General features: G+C 47.1%; 1 protein-coding gene across 10 annotated transcripts; it reads right to left on the reverse strand.

The window, feature by feature from the left end:
* Positions 1-176: 176 nt before the first annotated feature.
* On the reverse strand, positions 177-24,586 carry FHIP1B (FHF complex subunit HOOK interacting protein 1B). Of its 10 annotated transcripts, XM_060176944.1 has the most exons (14): positions 24,442-24,586; positions 23,577-23,701; positions 21,782-21,831; positions 14,374-14,702; positions 13,638-14,264; positions 13,112-13,270; positions 12,840-12,926; positions 12,445-12,645; positions 8,234-8,313; positions 7,841-8,046; positions 6,492-7,271; positions 3,315-3,493; positions 2,990-3,152; positions 177-700 (listed from the first exon to the last, which is right to left on the reverse strand). In XM_060176944.1, exons 4-14 carry the CDS (start codon positions 14,509-14,511, stop codon positions 339-341), a joined length of 2,982 nt encoding a protein of 993 aa, XP_060032927.1. In that variant the 5' UTR covers positions 14,512-14,702; positions 21,782-21,831; positions 23,577-23,701; positions 24,442-24,586; the 3' UTR covers positions 177-338. The 10 variants fall into 10 exon arrangements, with proteins under 10 accessions (XP_060032927.1, XP_060032925.1, XP_060032923.1 ...); XM_060176942.1 differs by lacking the exon at positions 21,782-21,831; XM_060176940.1 differs by lacking the exons at positions 23,577-23,701; positions 24,442-24,586 and adding an exon at positions 22,426-22,581.
* Between the last annotated feature and the right edge of the window lie 285 nt (positions 24,587-24,871).

The raw sequence follows: 24,871 nt of genomic DNA on the forward strand, positions 1-24,871 counted from the left end.
TTGTCCTAGGTCTCCCATCCCCTCACCCTCAAAGGGCACACCGAGCACCCTGACACTCCTTGGCGTCAATGGCCTCACCAGAGAAAGTCTCCCTGGCCCCCGCCTTCCCACCTCTGTACAACCTGCTTCAGTGCCGCAGCCCCATAGGAACAGGGTGGGAAAGAATGAGCACAGAATAGAGATTTCCCTTTTATACATATTGCAACAAGTTCGCCATAAAACATTCATCTTAAATAAATTAAAAAGTCTTCTCGCCACTTGCCTCCAAACATAAAAAGGAGCCTGTGCCCTGGCCCCAGCCTAGGCCACTCGAGGCCCTGATTGTCCACGGAAGAAAGTTAAGGATTGAGGGGCCCACTGCCTGAGACCGGAGGGACAGCCCCCTCCTCTGAAGTATCCAACAAGAAAGGTGAAGTGACAGCATGGGCCTGGGAGATGGCAGCCAACTCCTTGAGAAACTCGGGGAAAATGACTGCACAGTAGACAGCATTCTTGACTCGCAGAGCCTCACCTTGGCGCTCAGGGGCCCCTCCCCGGGGAGGGAGAACTGGAGTTGAAGCCCCTGGGGAGCTCCCACCTAAGCCAAGTCCTGCTGCATCTCTCCCAGGCTGAAGAACCAACTGTGCCGCCTGCCGGGTCCTGGTAGGACTGTGTGTGTGCCGCAGAAGCAGCTCCCCCAAGGACGGTCTCCGGCTCTTCACTGGGAACAAACAGGGGTATCGTGAAGGCGCTGGCATCAGGAAAGCTCCCTTGGTCTGGGAGAGGAGAGTTCCCTAGCCCTAGGCTCATGGCCTTCTCGACTAGGGTTCTGAGGAAATGGAAGAATGGACAAAATGGGCCAGAAATGAACCTCGGGTATCACTTCATGTCCCTTTCCTCATGCTAACTCTGAGGACGGGAACAGGGAAGGTCTCTTTCTCACTCTCACACCAAAGGGCTGCCTACCCATAGTCCTCTCCAGCCTCCCCACTCAACCATCTATCACTCTCACTCTTCTCAACCAATCCCTGCTTCAGCTTCCTCGTTCCCGGTCAAAATTCTTCCCTCCCCTACACCTTCTGACCCTGAAGGATTCCCTCACACCCCTGCGGCCCTAATCACTGTTCTACCATGACTAAGCTATTTCTCCTAGACTCAAAATATGCTCCTACTTCTTTTTTCCCAGCACCCTGCTGAACTAGGGCCAACCACTCCCACTTTCCCTTGCCTGTCTATAGCATCTGACCCACATCTTCTCTTTCTTCAATACTCACAGGACTCCACACACAATAACAGCTCAGGGACTGAACCACTTCTGTTATACTCCACTCGCCCTCCAAGCCCTGCTCTTCCGTACGACCGACCACATCACCTTCTACCGGTCCCTGGCTGATAGTCATCAGCGGCACCCTCCCATGCCAGCTTAGATACAAGTGAGTCACTTAAATGGCTACCCTTCCTCTGCCAAGGTACTTGGCTCTGGATCAATGTCCACTAACTAACTACCTTGGACCTAGGTCCTAGTCTCTAGGTCACTACATGATTCCTACTCTTTTCACCTAATCTTGGCTACTGCGATACCAGAGAGACTGATTAAATTTCACACTCAGTGCTCTTCACAATCAGCCTCAGACACCTCTTCCAACCTCTTTTCAAAACTCTCTAGACTTTTGTGCCTCTGTAGCTCTTGCTGTCTTGATTTTTCTTCTCCCCACCATTTTCTTCCTTGTACTCTTGAGATTATGGTCTGGTTTTACTACCCACGACTCTGTGAAACCTCTAATTTGACCTCCCCAAACCTCTTACCTTACTACCCTGATCACATTGTATTTTAATAACTTGTTTACATGTCTTCTACCTGATAAACTAATCTGTGAACTTAAGGGCTTGGGCTGTGTCTTATTTACCTTTACCCCTGGATACTCCACAGTCAACATAACACCAGAACTGTGGAAACAAGAAACTCAAGCTCAGGAAGTCCATCCAGACCTTCACAGCTGGTAATAGCCCTCCTGGCACACTCTTCTCAATCCATAGACTCTTCTCCTGAAGCCTGCATCTTACTTTGGCTCTCTTATTCTGAGCATATTTGATTAGTAAACAGAAGATAACATCGGTCCCCAGCCTTCCCCTCTGCAACTCACAACTCCATTGGTACATATCATTTCCCACTGGATCACTCCTCCTCTTATATGAAAGGGAGAAGAAAAAACAAATCCTATCTAAAGCTAATCTTTCAGGGGCTCTGGCTCCCACCGTTTCTACCTCATTTAGAACTGTGCACCTGTAGCAAAGCCATTTCTCTAGTCCTCTACACTGCCAGGTCTTTGCAGGCAGAGGTCACAGTCAAGTCCCCTACACCAGACAATGCCTCGCGCATAGGGCTAGTGCTCAGATGACAGACCTAGATGTAAAACTTAATGATCTCCCTTCTTCGTGTAGTCCACAACCACTCACCAGATTCTGCCAATACCTTCCTGCCATTTCCGCCTGATCAGTGCCTTCCTTTTTGCTTCCACTATTCTGACGCAAGCCTTGCTCGCCGCACTTCCTGACACCATGTTTTCCTAGCTCCTAGTTCCAATTCGCCTCATACATGAACTAACATCCTGACCACTCCACCCACACAGCCAAGAAGCTACAATGGTTCCTTCCTGCCTAGAAGATCACGAGTTCTATCCAGCCCAGCTCTTGCTGACAAGCTCCTGTTCTGGTCAGATTTCTCCAGCTTCACTGCCAGCTCTTCCACCACCACCCAAAACCATACTCCCAATCTTTTGCCTGCCCAAGTCTTAGCCTTCCCCAGTCAAAAGTCACTATCTCAACCTCAACACTGTCCCCTTGACTTTTCTCCACTCCTAAGGCAGTTTTTGCTGCACTGTTGACTCAGCTCTTTGTGGACAGAACTAGGCTCTACCCTCTAACAGGAAGCCTAAGGACAAACATCAAGACGCAACTCCCTACCACTGTCTAAGGGAGTGTTGGGGAGAGGTGGTAGGATAAGTCTCACCTAAGGGATCAGAGCGGCGGAGGGCAGGTCCTGCTGCAGGACCCTCAGCCCAGTCCAACTTGCCACGGGCAATGAGGTACTTCTTGGCTTTGGATAGCAGTGCTGGGAAGTCCTCCTGGGAGGCTGCAAAGCTTTCAATCTTATTCTTCACGGAGCCCAGCACCTACAAAGCACAACTTCATGACATTTCTGAGTGACTCCAGATTGGCACAGTCCTTTGTAGTCCCACTGAGTCTGTACCCAGCCCCCCAAGGCCACTCCAGCTGCGGGCCTGGCCCACCATGGATGGAGCCTGGACGCACCCATGCATGCATGCATCGCACACCTGCAGCAGGGACTTGACACTGGGCTGGAAGACCATGTTGGTGTTGAGCAGGAAAGAGCGGAGCAGGGGCTGGGGGTGACAGGCCAGCTGGGCCACCAGCCCCGTCAGCAGGAAGTTGACATAGACGGAGTTCTGCAGCATGTTCTCGAGTTTGGCAAAGAGCACAGCCATGAAGGGGCCTAAGGGGGTGGGCACAAGGATACAAGGCCTGAACACAATGCACATCACAGGCATTCCTTCCCCCCCCCCCCAAAAAAAAAGACAACCCCCACCACTAGGTGAATGTTACTTGTATGGCAGTCTCTGGGTATATTTAAATATCCCATGACCCTCAGCTCGCAAGGGGATCAGATGGCAAACACTACATGGACCCACAAGAGTCTGGATGCCAGTTTTCTCCACAAAAGCTGGACGAGCCGGATCTTAGGCTGGGGAGAAAGAAAGACCTGCTTTCAAAGTTCACCTTTACTTTTTCCTACCGAAGTCACTAGACAAATGAGAACTCTCCAAGTTTAGTTTCTTAAAATAATCATATACCCACCCGACCTTACACGTTATTGAGAAGATCAGAGATAGTGATAACAAGATCCAGCCAAGTCTAAGTGTTCTCTAATCACTATAAATGATAGAATATTCCAGTTTAAACAAAGTTCTACTCAAGAGGAACAAAAGTAGAAAAAACAAGAGCATGATTAGGAACAAGAATGAAGAAAATCAGATTACAACACAAGACACGGTAACAGAGACCTAGTTCCGAAAAAAAACAAGAAAGAGCAGCAAAGGCAAGAAGGTGATGACTATATGGGCCAAATTAAAATGGAGGGATAAATGTTTGAAGGGTGCGAGAAGAAGTCAGCTCTCTCCAGGAGCTGGGAACCAAGAAAGTGAAATAAAGTCTGTAGGGGAAAAAATAAAAGTTTAGTTCATGGCTAGAGGAAAACTGATTCAAGACAAACACTTTGGCAAAGAAGAAAACAGCAGAAGAATCAGAATGATCTAAAGGGAGAACTGGCCTCAGATGAGTTAAATCACCAGGTTCTAAAGCCATCAAACGAGACTGTCTGATCAGAGATTTGTGAGGTAAAGAGAGAGTCCTAAGAAACAGACTGAGTTGAGACAGAACAATGAAAAGCAAGAAACAGTACACCCTGGGGGGGGGGGGGAATCCCAGAATATTTTCCATGCACATGACTAGTCTTAAACCCAAAACAGCTGTTATCTGGCCTGCTCCTGAGATACCTTCACGATTTTCTCCCTTTGCTCCTCTTATTTCCTAGGACTGTCTTGCAACAGAATTTAAAAAAATCTCCCGAATGATTTCACAAAGATATATATTAAAAAAAAAAAAAAGACAAAATTTTAATTAATACTTCAAAAATGTGACAAAGACCTTTACCCCACCATCTTCTAGTGGTTCTGAGTAGGAAGGAACAGCAAAAGCTAAAGAAATCAGTTTGCAGGGAGTCGGGCTGTAGTGCAGTGGGTTAAGTGCAGGTGGCGCAAAGCACAAGGACGGGTGTAAGAATCCCGGTTCAAGCCCCCAGCTCCCCACCTGCAGGGGAGTCGTTTCACAAGTGGTGAAGCAGGTCTGCAGGTATCTGTCTTTTTCTCCCCCTCTCTGTCTTCCCCTCCTCTCTCCATTTCTCTCTGTCCTATCCAACAACATCGACATCAATGATGACTACAACAATAAAACAGCAAGGGCAACAAAAGGGAATAAATAAATAATTAAAAATATTTTTAAAAAATCAGTTTGCTTTGTTTCGTGTTGTTGTGTTTGCTGTTTTTTGTATACTCTACAGGAGAAAGTTGCCATGACCCCAGTACAAAAGTCCTGATGTTGAGCACATAGGATGGCAGCAGATCCCAGGCCTGGTAGAGGCATGTACCAATCCAAGACACTAGGTGACCACAAACAACTGGATGATGGCTGGTTATTCTGGTCAATTTTTAAATCTGGCACACATCCAGGAGATGGCAGACCTAGTACAAAGCTAGCACCCTGCAGCCCAGGAAGTAGCATGGTAGAGAAAGGGATAGGCTCTCAAGCATGAGGTCTCAAGTTCGATCCCTGGCATTGCATATACCAGAGTGATATTCTGGTTCTCTCATACATAAGTTTAAAATAAATAAATCTAAGTTTAAAAGTTTAAACATAAGTTTAAAATAAATAAATCTACCAGATGCTAGTTCTCACAGTGTAGCAGTTTCATAGTAAGTGACTGACATGCTCAATGACACAGATGAAGTGCCAACTCATGGTCTCTCGAGGCCATGCCCTTAAGTCACATCATACGGCTGCCCAGAGGTGTCTGTGTTCGGGGTTTTGCTACTGTTGTTTGGGTGGGGAAACATCACATGGTGTGGAGCAAGGAGAAGAGCCGCTGGACAGTATAAAGCTGGCACCAAAACAAAAGGAAGAAGTGTTATCCCAGTCATCCAGGTCAAGACCAGCTCCAGTCGCCTACTGCAGAGACCAAAGAACTCGACTGGGGAATCCAGGGCTACACATCGGTCATCTGAACTCAAAAGGGCATTTTGCTCCATGTGCTTCAGGCCTTACCAGTAACCACAGATCCTTAAGAAAGGCTAACTCGGCAGTGATGGCAATCAACAAGGTACAAGCACAGGAAAAAAAGGAAGCACTTGAAACTGAGTTCTTTCTTAAAGAGACTGGGAGGAAGGAGGCAAAGGACCACACAGGGAAAGAAAACCACAAGAGCTGATCCTGCACCCAGAACAGCTGACGGGTATACTGGTAGGGATGGCCCAGAATGGCTACATGGCTTACAGGGCCTGTCTCTCATACAGGACAGCAAGTGTGACTTCCTTATGGTTCAGACTGCTGTGATTCACCGGAAAACACCAAGACACAGAACACCTTGGTCACAAATCTCAAGAACTGGCCAGGTGAGGGAAGAGGAAAAGCATGCACAAAGGGCAGACATACAGGCACAGACAGAAGTCAGTAGTCATACCAGCACAAGCATGGAAGATGTACAGACAGACACGGAGACACAAGTAAAGGCATGACATGTGTCTGGAAGGGACACAAGCAAAATGGGTGGGGAGCTGAGCAAGTACATGTGACATGGCCCAGAAGTCTCAGAAACCAGCACAAACATGTGGAGAGCATGCAGAGCACACACAGGAGACGGCCACAGCTACATTTCTTACCAGTAAAGGGCTGGCTTGGCAGCTGGTTGATAGTCCGCAAAGGGCTGCTGAAGAAGGGGCCAGGGGGCTCTGGGGGACAGGTGAAGCTCTTGTAGGCCTCCTCCTCCTCAAGAGGCAATGGAGGCTCTAGAGGGGGCTCTGGGCCAGCCCCCCCATTGCTCAACGCCACCTCCAGCTCCCGGAGCTCCTGCCCAAAGCCCTCCAGTCCTGCCATGCCCTCCGAGGGGCCCTCTAGTAGTTCCCCAGCTCCCTCCTGTGGCACCCGACGAACTTTCTTGGCCCCCTCAGGCCATGGTCCGGGAGCCCCATTGAGCTGTAGAGGGGGTAGGTGGCTGGAGCCCTCCCCTATACTCCCAGTCAGCCCTCCACTCCCCAGCTCTTCCTCCTCTCCTTCCCCTACATTGCCCCTGTCCTCCTCAGACAGCAGGCTGCGTTTCTTAGTCCTGGAGCCAACGGGGCTAGGCTCGGGAGGGGGCCGCTCGCCATCATAGGGGGCAGACCAAGTACGGCAGGCTCGAACACAGTGGTCCACACCACAGCGTGCCTCACGCAGGTACTCCAGGTAATTGTCCTCCAGCTCACCAGGCTCCTCTGCAGGGCCGGGCCGTCGGCCAGGGCTAGACGATGGGGATGCAGCAAGCCCTGGTGAGCGTGGGGCTGGGGCTGGGGTCTCGGAGCCACTCAGGCTTTGCTGTCGCAGAAAGAGAGCCAGACGGGATGGTGTGGAAGGCCGGGGCACAGTCACCACAGAAGAGGAGTCAACACTAGGGCTTCCAGGGCCTTGGAAGGAAAATAATTTAAAAAAAAAGAAAAAAAAAGCGTAAGAGACAGAGGTCCAGATAAAGGTCTAAGAAACTGAGGGAAAGTGAGCAGGCAGCAACAAAGAGGCAGAAACATGGGGCCTTTTTACAGAACTGACTCTCCAACCTCCAAATTATTATTGGTAGTAGTATTAGTATTGTTTTATTATTATTATTTTAACCAGAGCACTGCTCAACGCCAGCTTACAGTAGTATAGGGGACTGAACCTAAGACCTTGGAGCCTCAGACATGACAGTCTCTCTGCATAGCCATAATGCTCTCTCCCCAGCCCTCCACTTTCTCAATTAATCTTTTCTTCATTTACACCCCACCCTTTTCACCACGATTAACACAAAAGAGGCAATGAGAACAGAACAAGGAAAAAAAAAAAAGAGGAGGAACATCTTGGCTCATCTTGGTGAAGTTAAGGATCTACCTGGCAAGATCCCTCATCAGCCACCCCAGAGACAGAATGCCACTCATGGCCACTTTCCCTCCCTCCATCCTAGCCCCACTTCTTGATGTGTTCCCCAGAACCCAGGCCATACCCGTGGCGTCCTCCCTTCTCCCTGCCTCTCTGCTAGGCCCACCTCGTGCCCATGAGGCATGCTCTGGACGGGGTGGGCTGGAGGCACGGTGCCGACAACAGCGTGGGATTAGGGAGAGAAACTTGTCAGCTGCTCGTCCGTACAGGTCTACATCACGCACAGCTGGCTTCTGGCTCAGCATCACATGGTTACATGGGACAAGATACCTGAGAAAGACGGCAGAAGAGGACACAAGGTAGATCAGGAGAGCTAATAGCAGCCAGGGAGAAAGAACATGGGTTATATGGCTAAGAAAGGCTCCAAGAAAAGTCCCCCTACAAGCCCACTGCTCAGCAACCCACAAAGCCCAAAGGACTAAGGATCAGCCATCCCTCAGCCTTCCCCCACAGGTACCTGAGAACCAGCTGCAGCAGAACGTCCTCACAGCTGAGGTTCAGTAAGGTCCTGAAGAGACTCAGAGAGACCATGCAGAGCTGGGGAGAGCAAGGAAGGAGGTCACCACAAAAACTCTCTACTAGATGTTAACCAAACAGGGAGGTTCCTCTCAAACCCAACTAATCATTCCTGAAGGAACAGTATACATACAGGGCCCAGTACATAACAGTCATTCTAGTATCACATGAATGATTACACAACCTGTGTGGGCAAGGCTTGAGCATGAGCATGCAGTGTTAGAAGTGACCACGTGTTGAAATGGATTTATTTCTACAGACCACACATGTCAAAAGACTTCCAGTTGTGTAGACCTATCCCCACAGACTCCAGCAACACTTAGATGGAATGGTACCCATGAAAAAGTGACCCTGGGATAATGAGAAGAGAAAACAGAGAGAGGAAAACCAAGGGAATGCCCATATTAGCAGGCTGCCTAAGCAACACAACAGCTGAGTGCTTACCAACAAGAAAGCAGAGGCAACCTGCAAGGATCCCAGCTGGGAAGCAGGAGTCACAGCCACCTCTCCAACCCCAGTATCTCTCTTAGAAGGTAAAATAAAAGTTCAAGGGCAGCTGACAAGAAAAGGGAGAATGAAGGGTGTGTCCCGAACAGAAGGCTTTTGTTTCAGAAAAGGAAGAAGGGTTGCCTCTGGCTAGGCTGAGAGACCAGTCGCAGGTACTCTCCCTCAACCCTCTGAGTCTTTGAAGCACTTTCACAACACGTCCCTTACAGCGAGTTCCCTCAGAGCCCTCACGATCCTTAAAGACAACTTACTGGATCTTAATCTAGGGCACGACCTGCAGAGACTAGGTGCTTTTTGTTTACTAAACGACTGTGGGAGAATTAAAAGTCAACTTTATTGGGGAACAGATGTTTAGGGGGTAATTAAGGGACTATCTTAACTAGCAATGACTCACTGAAACGTAGTGGAACAGATCACTGCCCAAGATGTGCAAACCTGCAAATATTTTACTTTACATGGAGGAAGGACTTGGCAGACGTGGTTAAAAAGGAATTTTGAGTTGGAGAGACTATCCCAGATTTCCCAAGTGGGCCCAATAAAAAAATCATATGAGTTCTCAAAAGTGGAGAACCTTCTCCAGCTGGGTCAAAAAAGAAGAAAGATCTCAGATGTGAGAGGAATTCAACCCATCATTAAAGGTTTTGAAAAAAGGGAACAAAAGCCAAAGAACTTGGCCTCTAGGAACTAAGAACAGTCTTCTATTGGCAACAAGAAAAACAGAAATCTCGGTCCTATCACCGTAACGAAGTTAAGTGCTGCCAACAAAGCTAATGAGCGAGAAAACAGATGCTCTCTCAGCGCCTTCAGAAAGGAGCACAGAACCTACACACACTTTGATTTTTAGCCTGGTGAGGTTCATGTCACATACAAAAACCTACAGAACTATGAAACTGAGAATCTGTTTTGTTTGAAACCACCCTGTTTGCAGTAATTTGAATAAACTAATAGAGTCATGCTCACAGACTCACTTTAAGCCAGGTGTAGGGTCTATAAGCCATGTATGGTCCTCGAAATTATTTGGTGTAAGTCTGTCAAGGCAACTAGAGCTTTTTTCATACCAAGAAAAGTGTGAATGTTATAAGTATCAAGAAATTTTAAAAAGGTGCCCTACCCTGATTTAAGCCATGAAAGATAAACTACAGAAGTTAAGAAGTCAGGCCAACGGAATCATGTTTTAAAAGGCCTAACAATGACGCTAGAACACAGTTACTTTTTCTGTATGACTTTGTGCATTCTGACTCTAGGAAGGAAAGCAACCTGCATGTGTATAATATGAGAATCCTGAAACCAGAAGAGCTCAAGGACCAGGAAACTGATGATGATGATGACGACGACAATGACAACAGTAATGTAAGTAACAATAATAGGAAAGTTTCTTTGAGACCAAGGGACAAAAGTAAATGCTAAACACTAACGACAATGAGGAAGGAATAAAGAAGACAGAATAAGATCAAGATAAAAGCAAAATGGATAGAGTCCAGAATAGAAGAAAAAAAAAAAAAATATATATATATATATAATTAACCCCATGAGGGAAATCAACTATCCCTAAACATGAACAGAGCATCACACAGATAGAGGACGATGTTCTAACTTCAGTAAAATGATGGGGGAGAAAACATCTTGATCTATGCAAAATTCAAGCGTTCATGTCTATTCCCAATTCATCTATACCACTAATTCCTTTTCTTCCGACTTACTTTTTATGAACGATCACTGCAAACACAGTGTTGGGATTCAAATCCTGGGCTTCATATATGCAGGACAGGTACCCCACTGCTTAGCCACCTCCCCAGCCTATCCCACCAATTCCTAATCCAAATTCATCTTATAATTATTTCCTGGAACAGTTTTAAAATACATATGCCATGAGCCTACTCCCAAAGACTGTAATTCAAGATATCCAAATTAGAGCTCATCAGAATCTTTGTCAGTGCACAGCTCATTTAGAAACATTGGTTTAGCGGGAGGGTAGATAGCACAATGGTTATGCAAACAGACTCTCCTGCCTGAGGCTCCACAAAGTCCCAGGTTCAATCCCCCTCACCACCACAAGCCAGAGCTGAACAGTGCGCTGGTTAAAAAATGGCTAAAAAAAAAAAAGAAAAAGAAAAGAAAACCCAACACACCTATATACCTGCACGCATGTACTTATCTCAACACGCGTCATTTCACAGATTAGAAACATTGGTTTAATCATTCAGTCTGGACTATCTCAAATTTACTCTCACTTAGTTAGACAGAAACCTCAGAGAGACAAACCAAAGCTATCCTGGAATTTCATCTATTTGGAACCCTACTGCCAGGTACCGCAATTATCTATAAGAGTTTTCTAAAACCATGAATAGTCCAAGAACTTCTACTTTCAACATAAGACCAAGGAAACTTAAAATATATGTAACAAGAGGTGGCAAAACTGACTCTGAAGATAAAATAGAGGCCTAAGGTCTGTAGCTAAACCAACACTTTATTCCCGTAGAAAAGCTTCGGCTTTATGACTTACCAAATCATACGCATCTTGATTGGTTAAAATGCAGATTCCTTGCCAAGCTCTACAAGGTCATGCATGATCTGATTAGTTGTGATTTTTCCACTTTCATGTGACTCCTTTCTCCCCTTTACTCACTACACCTTCAGTCACACTGGTCTTTCATTTCCTCAAATTCATTAAGCTTTGCCCCCTTATGAAGTCTTCTCCAAGCTTCACCTTCTGCCTAGACTGTCCTTCACTTGTTCTTCACTAGGATAACACCCTCGTGGGATTCAGGTCCCAGCTAAGTATCACCCTTTTTGACAGCCCTATTTTGTAAGCACCCTGTTTAGGTTTTTTCATAATCATGAACGTAATTTTCCATTATCTATTAATTAATTAATGTATCTGCTTTCCTACATCCTCTATAAAGGGAGAGCTGAGCCCACAAGAAAGCCCAGCTGGGTAGTGAAGCTGCTGTCATGCAACCCTACACCCCACCCCACTGGAGGAAGCTTCCTGACTCTCTCTGTCTCTCTTGCTATCTGAAAAAGTCAGCCCAGAGCAACGAAGCCCTGACCAAAAAAAAGGAAAGAAAAAAGAAAAGAAAAACAAGCAACTTCAACTCTCTGCTCTATGAAGTCACCAACCATACCTACTTGGCTTACATCCCCTTTACCAGTGACTAGTGTGGCCTATAGCAATCACTCAGTCAAGTGTTCAAGTGGAAGGGATGTAAGCAGGTAGGTCACTGCCCCAGATTGCCCAGAAGCAGCAAATCCAAAGGTAAAGCAAAACAATAGCACCTGGGTCACCTACTACAGACATAAAACCTACAGAAATATTTTTAAGTCACCTTCACTAGGCCACAAAGCAACACACAGCTGACGAGAATCTTAACACCAAGGTAAATTAAATTAATGCTCCATCACTGCAGTGCATTGGCAAAACCTAGAGTCAGAATGCACAAAGTCATCTAGAAAAAGTAACTGTGTCCTAGCAAAAAATATTCAAATGTAAATAAGTTACAAATCTAAGTTAAAAATCTGTACCCCAAATGGTTAAAAGTTCCACGCTATAAAGTAAATACCACCAAACTCTGAAGCGATTACTGAAGACAAAGAAGGGCAAGAACACCCTCCCCGAACAAAGGCCAGAGAGAGAAGATGGCTCACCCAGGTAAGCCAGGACAGAGGTAGGGGCCATACCCGGGAGTTGCTGCCAATACGCGCAACAAGGGTGTCAAGGATGGTGTGGGTGTCATGCCGGTGTAACAGCAGGAAACGCAGGAAGGTACGGAGCAAGGCAGGCTCTGAGATACTCCGTAGGAAAAGTTCCAGATAGGCGGTACTGGCAATCATCTCCTCCACGGAAGTCTGGACGAAAGGAAGGGAAAGTTTGGAAATTCAAGATTCCCCTGCACCTGTACTGAGACATGTTCCCTGAGTGCTAAGGAGGAGCCGGGAGCAGATAAGGAAGACAGGCGGATTCCCCAGTCCCCAGTCCACTAACCTTGAGGTGGCCACCCCTCAGCCTAGCCCCTAATCTGCCCTGCCACCCTGACTCTCACCTTATGCAGGGCAGGGCCCATGACAGGCACCAGAAACCCATTATGGATATAGTCCACCAGCTGCTTTTGCACCAGAGGGTGAGCCACCTGTGGGGGTATGAGAAAGAGGAAGGGCTGTGAGGAGAATCACTGTCAGGGTGAGAGCAGAATGGTACAAGGAAGCCCCCTACCCCCAAGATGACAGAATAGCAAAGCTCCAGGAGAATATGTCCCTTCCCACCCCATCTCCCCAGAATGACCGAGAGCCAGACTTCTAAGCATCCCAGTCCCACCTGGATGACAGCATTGCAGAATTCTAGGGAACTCATGAAGAGCGCCAGGGCTGGCACTCCCAGCCAGTCCTCCCGCCGCAGGCAGTGCCAATCATCCCCTGGGACCTCAATCTTCCGGGGCAGCGAGGAGTACAGGGCACTCAGCCCTGTGGCCAGCACCTAAGAGTCATCCCCAACGACTGGTTAGCAAGCAATCAGACAATACAAAAAAAGGGCAACAGGACAGCCAGCAACCCATAGTTTTGATGGGAGTACGGGGAAGAAATGTTATCAGAACAGGCACCTGGTCGCCCAGTGTGCTGGGGCATTACCAGGAAACACTGGTCCCTGAAGAGCCTTCCCACATAGCTTACGTGCCTGTGCCCACGTCAGCCGTATCCCAACCCCGGGCACTGTATTCAAAACCAGGAGCTACTTCCCGAAAGAGAAGGTCTTGGTACCTACACCCACCCACATGTCCCAAATAGGAAGATGCAGTCCAGGATCCACACACACCCCACCCCAGCCCATCTCAGGAGGTGCTGACCGGGCAGAAGTAGGAGTGATCTGCGATGTAGTGGCCCACAGTGGGGCTCCCAGCTGACAGAGCCATGAGCAACAGCAGAGCATCTCGGGCCTGCTGGCCCAGGGTACCCTCTCGATGGACAAAGGGAACCAGGCGAGAAAAGAGGAGAAGACGGGGGGCTGCTCCAGGCTCAGGAGGTGGCTGCAAGAAGGACTCCAGCAGTACAGGTTCCCGTGCCAGACACACGCACAGTTGGCTGAGTAGTAGCACCAGGCCTTCATCCAGTGCCGGGCTGCTGGGCACAGGGCGGCCACAGGCATCCAGCAAGGTCAGCAGAGCTTCACGGACCGGCCCATGTCGCAACAGTGGCTGACGAGCTTCGCTCACTAGCATCTCAAATAGTTTCAGTTGCTCAGCCCGCCGTTCCTCAACCCCATCCCCAAGCTCATCCCACTGAAGCTGCCACACCAACACTCGGGTGAGCAGATCCTCGCGCAGGGCAAAGTCCAGCAGGGGTCCAGGGGCCGAGGGGGCTGAGGGGACGGCACGATCCTCTGCCAGCAGTGTCAACATTTGGTAATTGTGGTTGCGAACAGCACTGAGATCGTCTACTGCCCGGGGGCCTTGCCGCTCCAGGATTCGCATCACCTGAGCAAACAGGACAGAAAAGAAACTTGACGATGATACAGTGCGAGAATAAACGTCAGGAAGACCTGGGCAACCCACAGAGTAGGCCTCCTGGCACAGAGTTCCCTACCTGAGACCAGTGATTCTTGAAGACCATGAGGCAGGTCTCAGGGTCAGCCACGACAGGAGTCTGTGGACTGGCCCCATGCGGTACACGGTGCCCTGGGCCCCGTGAAGCCAGTCTGCTCAGCCAGTTCATCCTCTCCATGAGTCAGGCTGGGCAAGGCCAGCAGCCAGACGACCACACTCAGAGAACTGGCCGGCTGGAGGCTTTCTCCATTCGTGTCTCCAGTTTGCTTCATCCGGTCTGCAGAAGCCAGTAACTGGTCATGGAATCAGAAGATTCAACAGGCCGGAGTGACGAGCCCAGAGGTAACTGCCCTGTCCAGACTTGCAAACCTAATTTGAACAGAGAGGACGGGAGAGGTCAATAGCAGTTTGCTACTCTCCACTCCCAGTGGGAAGAACCGAGAACTCTTCACTGACAATCCTATATGCACAGTCAGCACCTTAAACCCAAGATGTCTAGAACAATTCTCTTCTACCAGTTTTCACTGTCTCCAACTTTCCCCATCTTGATAATGGCTAGCAACATTCACCTGCCTAACTCTTCTACCCTCAAACCATGTCACACTATTGTGGTAGCTTGCAGCCTGGTCTCTGTGCTCCTAGTCTCAGTCCTGAAAGTATTCTCAACACAGCAATTAAAGTGAAGCATTTTTAGCATCTAAATTAGATTGCATCTCTCCTCTGCTGAATACCCCTGCATGGTTTCCTAACACATTAGCAATAATCCAAACCCTTTATCGTGGCATAGGGGACCTTATCTAACACAACCAAGCATGGCCTCTTACCACCCGCCTCCTCACTCACACTTTACTCACAGAGGCCTTCTTGAAAACCTCGTGGTCCTTCTACCTGCAATGCTCTTCTGGTCTTTACCCTGCTCACATCACATTTTCAAATACCACTGCCTCGGAGGGGCCTCACTTAATAATGCTATCTATTAGAAGCAGGTCTCCCCACCTTTATGCTACAGCTGCCTAATCCTTTGCCTTCTTTGAAGTTTCCATAATCAAAAAAAAAAAAAAAATTGGGAGGGGGGGTTACCTTCCACACTAGAATATAAACTCACTGATGGCAGGATTTATCTGTCTCACTTGCTGTTGTATCCCGAATGCCCAGAGCATCATCTACAGACCAAATAAGTAACTACTGAATGTATGAATGCTTAGGTGAACTAATGGACAAATAAACAGTCAGAAAACCCTATCTTGATCTGACTCCATCCCTCTGAGACTATTGAAGAATTTTTTTCTGTCAATTTTTTCTCCCTAGAATTTTTAAAAAGATTTTATTTATTTATTAATGATAAAGAAAAGAGAGGGGAGAGGAGGGAGGGAGGGAGGGAAGAACCAGACATCACTCTGGTACATGTGCTGCCAGGGATTGAACTCAGGACCTCACGCTTGAGAGTCCAATGCTTTATCCACTGTGCCACCTCCCAGACCACATCTCCTAGAAGTTTTTTCCCTAGAAATCCACCCTGTAGGAAATAACAGAAATATACCCTTTCCTGAATGAGACGATGCAGACACGACCAAAAGAAAAGAACATTTTTCATTCTAGCAAGGAGCACAAGGGCAGATTCCCAATATCCTCGCGTAGGCCCCATTCCTATCAGGCACGAGCAATGCTCGTGTCTAAGAACATGACACCCTCACTAGAGAAAAGGAAAATGTCTGTAAGCAGCTGTCGGTCTCGGCTCTGCTCCTTCTCCATTCACCTACCAACCTCCTCATCTATATTGCCTCTCCCAAGCAGAGAAACTTCAGAGGAAAGGTGTGGTTCACTGGTCCTTCCTCTTTACACTTCACAAGGGATGACTAATACAAGCGATTTGGCAACAGCCCCAGTTTGCCCTTTGGTTACATTATCCACCCATCCCCTTTCACCCAGAAACTCGCTCACCATCGCCAACTCACAGCTAAAGGAAAGCAGCAAGGGGAATCTCCTACAAAGCACGAGAGAGCTGTGAAATCGGCAGGGCCCAGTCCTGGCCCAGCAGGCCGTGCTCACTCCCTAACTCCAGACATGTGCACACTAAAAAGGGACTTTGCTCGTAATTACTGTGCTAACTTGGAAATATGAAGACGGTAACAAAAGTTGGGGCAGGGAGGCAGGGGGGAGATGCATAAATCAAACTCTAATAGATACTACAAACAGATATTGATTAAATGCCACAGATGAAGGGAAGCCGTTTTGCCTGGAAGGCAGAGGGCTACAAACCAAAGGTGATGTGACTAAAGTCTCTGACAACAAGGATATGCTGGCCACACAGGGTGGGAGGAGAGATCTTCTGCTGAAAAAACAATGTACACAAAGACAAATGTGAAAACCAGCTGCAGAGAGCTGAGAAGACAACAGAATAGTTATGCAGAGCTTTTCCTGCCTGAGACACCAAAGGCCCCAGGTTCAAGCCCCCGTACCACCATATATGCCAGAGCTGAGCAGTGCTCTGAAAAAGTAGAAACAAATAAACAAATAATAATAATTTTAAAAAAAACTCTAAAAAGATGGAACAGTTGCGGACTAGAGAAGATACTGAGTTGAAGGATAAATAGGTGATGAAGGTTACAAAGATCGCTAGATAGCATGCTAATGTTTTATTTATTAACATTATGGAGGCAAAAGCAGCTTATAAATAAGGAAACGGCAAGATCATATTTTCCATTAAAAAATATGTCAGCTAGCAACAGAAGGTGGAGCAAGAGACAGATGGCAGTGGGCAATTTCTAAGAACTGATTTCAACAGTCCATTTTTAACAAAAGAATGGCATGAACATGAACTAAGGTTGTTAAAAGATTTAGAAAGATTTATCTTTAAAAAAATAAATAAATAGGAAGTCAGGCGGTAGCACAGCAGGTTAAGCGCACGTGGCACGAAGGCCAAGGACCTGAGTAAGGATCCCGGTCTGAGCCCCAGGCTCCCCACCTGCAGGGGAGTCGCTTCACAGGTGGTGAAGCAGGTCTGCAGGTGTCTGTCTTTCTCTCCCCCTCTCTGTCTTCCCCTCCTCTCTCTATTTCTCTCTGTCCTATCCAACAACAACAACATCAATAATAACAATAATAACTACAACAATAAAACAACAAGGGCAACAAAAGGGAATAAATAAAAAATTTAAAAACTTAAAAAAAAAAAAAGACAATTCTAACTGACACACTGAGAAAATGTGCCAGGCTCTGTTCTAAGCACTAATTATAGCAGCTCATTTAAGCCTGCACGTTCTACCATCACGTTCTACATCTTTTGTCCATGGAGAAATCAAACTCTACAAACACTGAATAAATTGCCATAGTCAACCAGTGAGTGGCAGGGCAGGAGTACAAATATAGACAAGTAGATTGGGATAGCTCTAGATTTAACTGGATCATGACTTAGGAACAAACCCAGGTAAATAAACAGAAGATAAAAGAAGACCATAAAGTGATGTAAAAGTTATTTAGTAAAAGGTAATGCACAGTAGACCACAGACACAAAATAAAGGAAACTGTGTTTTAACAAAGTATACAGTTTGGGACACCTATTAGGATAACCGCAATGTCTAGAAAACAAACAATACTCTGAGTTCAAAAAGGAATCAAGGCAAAAGATCTCCAGCAGTCACCATTTTAGAAACATCCAGAGATTAGATCTTAAAAGAAGTCAAGAATAACCTTCTAGGAAACATTAAGATTTAGGAAAGAAAAAACAACTTTAAACTTTAAAAACAGGGGCCAGGTGGTGGTACACCCAGCAGAGCGCACATTATAAATCACAAGGACTTGAGCTCGAGCCCCCAGTGTGTCTTTGCTGGGGCGGGCAGTAGGGATGCCACGCAGCACTGTGGATCTCTATCTCACCTTCCCCCACCCAATTTCTCTCTATCTCTATCCAAAATAAAGAAGTAAATTTAAAAAGAACTTTAAGTTGATCAGTAGATATGAAAGGGGAAATTTAGAAAACAAGGGAAGTTCAAGAAACTGGACGTGGCCTAGTGTACAGTGTAGAAAGATTAAGTGGAAGGAAGACTGAACAAGATAGCTCACGTGGCAGCATGCCTACGTTGCCACAAGAGACCCAAGTTCTAGGCCCTGGCTGAATGCCACAGTACTCCAGAATCCTCAGTGTTATGGTATCTCTTCTCTCTCCCTCTTTATATCTGGAGGGGAAAAAAAAAAAAAGTCAGTCTGCAGTGGTGAAATCGCACATGCAAGGTCCCAGAGAAGAATAATCCATCAATTTTAGTTACCAAGTTTTTAAATAAAGTTAAGGAAATCACTGGTTAATAACTGACTAGGAGCCAAAGAAGTGCAAGATAAAATTTCAGGAAATTCAGTAATATGGGGAAGGTTAAATATAGCTTACAACAGTTGGTGGGGTGGGAGAAAGGGAAATTGTTATTGCTTGGTTCAGTTTGGTCTGGTTTTAGGATGGGGACCTCAGAGGTGTTTGTCATGTGAGGCAAAGAAGTCTGAAAAAAGATAAGGCTAAGGACAAAAAAAAAAAAAAAAAGGCCAGGCGATGGTGCGTGTGCATAGATTATCATGCACAGGACACAGACCCAGGTTCAAACCCCTGGCCCCATCTGCTACCTGTGGGAGGGAAGCTTTACAATCAGTGAAACGAGACAGAGAACAAGGGGGAGAAAAAGAGAGACAAGTGCAGCACTGCTTTACCACTCATGAAGTTTTCCCCTGCAGGTAGGGGCCAGGAGTTTGAACAGAATGCACCACTGCCCAATCTGTGTAAAAATAATAAGTTATAAGAGAAAATACTAATTAAATAAGATGATCTATGTAGCACTCCTGGCATAAAGCAGCTGTGAATATTTTCCCTCTCTTCCCTCTCTTGCTCCTGTTGGGCCATCCTGTGCCCTCATCTCTGTTCCAGAGATGTAACCTGCTCTGACTCCGTCCATCCTCACCACCTCATACACATACCCTAAAGAGACACAAGCAGGCAGTCTCAGCAAATCCCAGACACACTTCAAGGTTAAAAAAAAAAGAAATAGGGCAGAGGGTAGATAGCATAATGGTTATGCAAACAGACTCTCATGCCTGAGGCTCCAAAGTCCCAGGTTCAATCCCCCATACCAACATAAAAAACAAAACAAAAAAAAAAAAAAAAAAAAAAGAAGAAAGGGGAGTCAGGAAAAGAAAGGGGAGTCAGGCAGTAGCGCAGCAGGTTAAGTGCATGTGGTGTGAAGCGCAAGGACCGGCGTGTAAGGATCCCGGTTCCAGCCCCCAGCTCCCCACATGTAGGGGAGTCACTTCACAGGCAGTGAAGCAGGTCTGCAGGTGTCTAGCTTTCTCTCCCCCTCTCTGTCTTCCCCTCCTCTCTCCATTTCTCTGTCCTATCCAACGACAGCAACAATAACAACAATAATAATACCCACAACAATGATAAAAAAAAAAAAAACACAAGGGCAACAAAAGGGAAAAAATTGGTTTCCAGGAGCAGTGGATTTTTGATGCAGGCACTGAGCCCTGGCAATAACCCTGGAGGCAAAAAGAAAGAAAGAAAAAAAGAAAGGAAGGAAGGAAGGAAGGAAGGAAGGAAGGAAGGAAGGAAGGAAGGAGAGGGAAGGAAAAATGTGTGGTGATGGAGGTGGAAGATGAAGTGGATCTTTCAGACCCACAAACAACCAAGGTCAGACACTCACCTTGGGCCCCCAAAGTAGTCTTGTAACAGAGAACACTCAACAAAGGTGTCCAGCCAAGCCCAGAACAGAACGTGCGGTGCAGGAGGTGGTGCTCAGCCCCATTTAGGAACCTTTGCCCTGGGAGAGGCCAAGTGAGGGAGGGACCTGGGGGCAGATACACGTGTAACACCAACAGCAAACAGAAAGGAACCAAAATGGCCTCCCTAGTACAAGTCAGTAAAGTCTAGAGGCAAGGCGTCATTCCTTAAATGCCTCTCCTTCAGTAAGAAGAGAGGTTATTAACCTATGAGGCAATGAATGGACTACTCAGTACAAAGGTCTGATTAAAACCTCACAGGAAGCCAAAAGGTGTGAGGGAACCACTTCATTCACAGGCCCACCGATCCAGAGCTCAGTTTATCCATATCTTCCCAGCTTATCGATCTCACAGGTCACATACATACAGGACAAGTAAGATGTCAGGATATGACCCCCATCTCACTCACTCCCCTTCCCCCAGCACTACTTGTGCTTCGTGCAGGGAATCTCCCCACCTCACTCCAGGAGTCCCGATAACTAATGCTGTGAACCTGTCACATGGTGACGCTCCTTTACAAAAGTGAATCCCAGAGCCAGGCAGTGGCGCACCTGGCCGAGCGCTCACATCACAGTGCACAAGGACCCAGGTTCAAGCCCCTGGTCCTCACCTGTAGTGGGGAAGCTTCATGAGTAGTGAAAAGGGGCTGCAGGTGTTTCTTCCTCTCTATCTTCCCCTTCCCCTCAATTTCCCTGTCTCTAGCTAGTAATAAATAGATAAATAAATAAGGCTCACCAGGTGTCTATTCTTCTCCCTATGGCTCTGGAAAAAAAAAAAAAGCTGTCAGGGAGCACATGCAGGAGTGAGCTGCTATGTCACACACGATCATCTTTACCCCCACCGGGTAAGGTGACAAAGCAGATGTCAGAAAAAAAAAAAAAAGTGAGACTGAACCATTTCTGAAAGAATGAGGAAAGTTCACAGGGTAGAGAAGCAAAAGGGAACAGTGACCACAAAGATCTCAAGGCTCAGAAAAGTAACATGTTTGTTAGAGAATTGTCAACAATCTATCCAAGCTAGAACACAAGAATAGGGAGTGGCGGTAGAAGAGGTTGGTGAGGTGAGCTGAGGCCAAATGATGCCACATTAAAGAAGTTGGATGTTGTCCTACAAGCACAAAGAGCCAAAGGTTTTTAAGCAAAGGAGTTCCATGATCAGACTTGCAGTTTTTAGGGAAAAAAAAATCATTCCAGGGATGAACTGGAAAAAGAGCAAGTTTGAAAGCAGGTGATTGTTGGGGGAGAACAAAATCCAAGTGAGAAAACTAAAATTATGGACGTGAAGGGTGATAGACAGCAGACAGGAAAAATGCATCAGGATTTTAGTAAGTGATAAACACGGATGAAGAAGCAGCAAGAATAGAAGAGACAATGAAATCTTTGCCTGGACTAAGATACAGCATATGGTTAGCAGGCTTATGAAGAACAAAATAGTTCTGTTCTGGGCGTGTTAATTTTGAGATACCAATAAAGATACATCATAGATACAGGGGACCACTATCAGTGAATGGAACACAGGGAGAGGCCAACATTAGATATAGAGAAGTAATTACTCCCATGACGCAATTTTTTATTTCACATCCTCTTACTAAATTGAAGTAATATTTTCATGTGTCTTTCCTAGCCAGAGGGAGAATTCTTTGAGGCCTCAGAGGACCAAACCTTTATTACATATGGTTGTCTTTATTATCTAGTTACCTTATAAGATGTAAACATCACAAGGGGCGACCTATACGATAAAGTATCTGCTGAATGGGGAAGAAAAAAAAAAGAAGAATGAGTGAATTTATTCTCCAGTTCTTAGCAGAGTGCCTGACACAGAGCAAATGTAGAGCAAAATGCTACACATAACACCCTGAACATGTTTCTGTCGGAACCTCATCCTTATCTGTATTTCCTTCTTCTCTGGTTGACTACTCAGTTATGTCGTAAGTTTAAATCCATTATACTTAATACACTGTGATTCAACAGAGTCCAGGATAGCACGTAATAAGCCTACCAAACCCAGTGCTTTCTTCCAAGAATTTGAACAGTTCCTAAGAGCCCTCTAACATGTAACTTGACTAACCCTACCGTTATCACAATACACTGCAGGCATTTTGTTTGCATGCCATTTTCCAGTTCATTGTCAAAATATAAAACAAAACCATCACCCCCAAGTCACCATCAGAATCTCTCCAATCTCTTGTGAAACAATTAGAAATTACAAAACAAAGCAAAAAGAAAAGAAAATTACAAAATGGTGCTGCCCATCTTGCATAATGTCCTCTGTGTCATCCATCACATGCCTTTCAGTTCACATCACCTTCACTCTGTTACAGGGCTCCTTTCAAGTCACTTACTCTCAGGAGACCAAAGCTGGGTCTTCAACTTCAGCACTAAGTGACCTCTGCCTTCTGAATTTGATTTCTCACTTACACAGTCAGAACTCCTGCCCTTGCCTACTTCACCAGGTAGCTGTGCAAACTGAGTGAAAGCTGAGATTCCATGAAAAAAATACCAGTGTTGTTCAGATGTTAGAAGTTACAGACTTCCTGTGTAAAACATATGTTTCCTCAACACATTACAATGGCTGCACTAGCATGACTCTAAATTTCTGGGTTTCATGAAACCTGTAGAAATAAACTTTTTAATGTTTAAAAAAGGTTGTTCTTATTATGGCACACAAGCCACTAAAAGAAAAAAGCATGTATGTCTCATCAATGAGACAGTGCTTTAACTCCAAAGAACAGCAATCTATTTCTAAGGAAAAGCAAACAAACAAACAAAACATTTCACACGTTGCCTTTCTTTGCTTCCACCTCTGTAGGGATGCAACCTTATCATGGGCTTGACACTGCCCTGGGCCCACTTCAGGAGTTGCTGCTCTAAACTGTTTTTATACACGTGTAACTGACCATTTGGGCAGTCTGCCCAAGATTCCCCCAGCATAAGAACCAGTTTGGCCTAGAGAGAAGCAATGAAAACGTACAATGGGACAGAATGATTCTTTCGAAGGCTGAGACTCTAGACTACAGACCCGAGTTGTGCCTAATTCTCAAAGCATGATGCAGGTAGGCGAGGCCTATCTCTTCCTCATGTTGGAGGAGTTATCTAGGCTCTTTGACAGACAGTCAACAGAGAGAATTTAGTGGTATGAAAGGGGCCGCTATTACTGAAAGTCAAATCAGCTTCCCAGAACTTTCATGTGCACTGAAGCTGGTGGGGAGAAGGGAACCGGTGAAATAGTGAACTCAACAGCAAGTCATGGAGAAATGATTTAATTGCAAAGAATACTTTTGCCCGGTGACTGATGTGTTCACTATCATGAAAGTGGTGATGGTTTCACAGATAGAAACATATGTCCAAACTCACCAAACATGCAACATTTTAAATATAAGAAGTTTATTGTAAATAAATTAACCTCAATACAGTAGGTTTTTTTTTTTTAAACACAAGAAAATGAGGGGCAAAGCCATCCTGTTTAGGAGTCTAAATATAATTGTGTATATACCAGAGCCACGTGGTTTCCATTCAAGTGGAATGGGCAATTTGAAAGCTGGTCAGTCCAATATAGATGACAACCATCAAAGCCTCACAGCTCAGCATAAATGAAGAGTAGCAGCAGACTCGGGTTGTCTAGAAGCAAGTGGAGACAAAACAAGCATGTGCAAAGAAAAGAGAAAAAGAAGGAAAAAAACTCCATGTTTTAAGTTTGTGGACCCCAGGAGGACCCCGTAGATAACTGGCGTTCCGGTGATTATTCTGTTGAAGACTGAACCTCGAAACGATCTGCTGTTATCACAGCCTGGACACTGGCCCGCGGTGCCCAGACCCTCCGTCCTCCCGGGGGAGGAGAGCTCCCGGGAGCGCCGCCAAGTGCACAGCACTTCCCCTCCAGCTGTTCCGCTCCGCCTCAAACTACCGCTCGCACTGGGCACCGCAGTCCGCGGAGGGCGGCTGCAGAAGCATCCTCTCACTCCTCCCCGGGTCTCTAAACCTTCCTCCCCTTCTTCCCACGCCCGGCCCTCAACTCCCTCGCCCGTTCGCCACCGACCGGCACGAAGCCGCCTTGGCCGCGGACTCTCCCCGCGCCCCCTGCAAAGGCCTTACACCCCGCACTCTGGTCCCGGGGGTGTCCCCCGCGCCCCCGTCCTCGGGAGCCCCGGTCCCTCCGCACATCGTCCCCGGGGAAAGCACCAATGCAGGCCAGCCCCCCGCCAGGTGCGCTCACCCCTGGGCTCTGCCCTCACCTGCAGACACACACACAGCCGGCCCCTCCGCACATGCCCGCCCCGCACCCTGGCCCCAGTGCAGCCACCAAACCCGAGGCCGTCATTTCCTCACGCACCTCTCGGGGCCCTCCGGCTCATACGTACTGTTGGCTCCGAGAACCCCGACCCCGACCAGGCCCGATCGCCACCACTGGGTTTAGGTGAGTTCAGGCCGCCGCCATCGCCTCCCAGGCGCACTAGCCGCGCCCCGCCCCGCGCCACACGCAACCCGCGCCCCCGCGCACCACACGTATCCGCCCAGCGACGCACGACTGGGCAGCGGCGTGCCAGCTCATTGGTTGGGCCCTGCCAAAGCCAGAGCGTCGATGCTCGTTTCCTAGCAACGGCGGAGCTCCGGGGCGGGGTTATCCCTGGCATTCCCCGCGAAAGAACCGCCTCTTCTCTTAGCCCCGCCCCTTATTACAGTAAGCCCCGCCCCTCAGGACTCCGGCGTGTCATAGGGGAAGACCTCTGGGGAAGTGGAGGCCCGCCGCGCGAAGGCGGAGCCCGGGGAAGAAAGGTCGAACCAGAGGGC

The sequence above is a fragment of the Erinaceus europaeus genome, chromosome 17, assembly GCF_950295315.1.
Source record: "Erinaceus europaeus chromosome 17, mEriEur2.1, whole genome shotgun sequence".
Classification (NCBI taxonomy): domain Eukaryota; kingdom Metazoa; phylum Chordata; class Mammalia; order Eulipotyphla; family Erinaceidae; genus Erinaceus; species Erinaceus europaeus.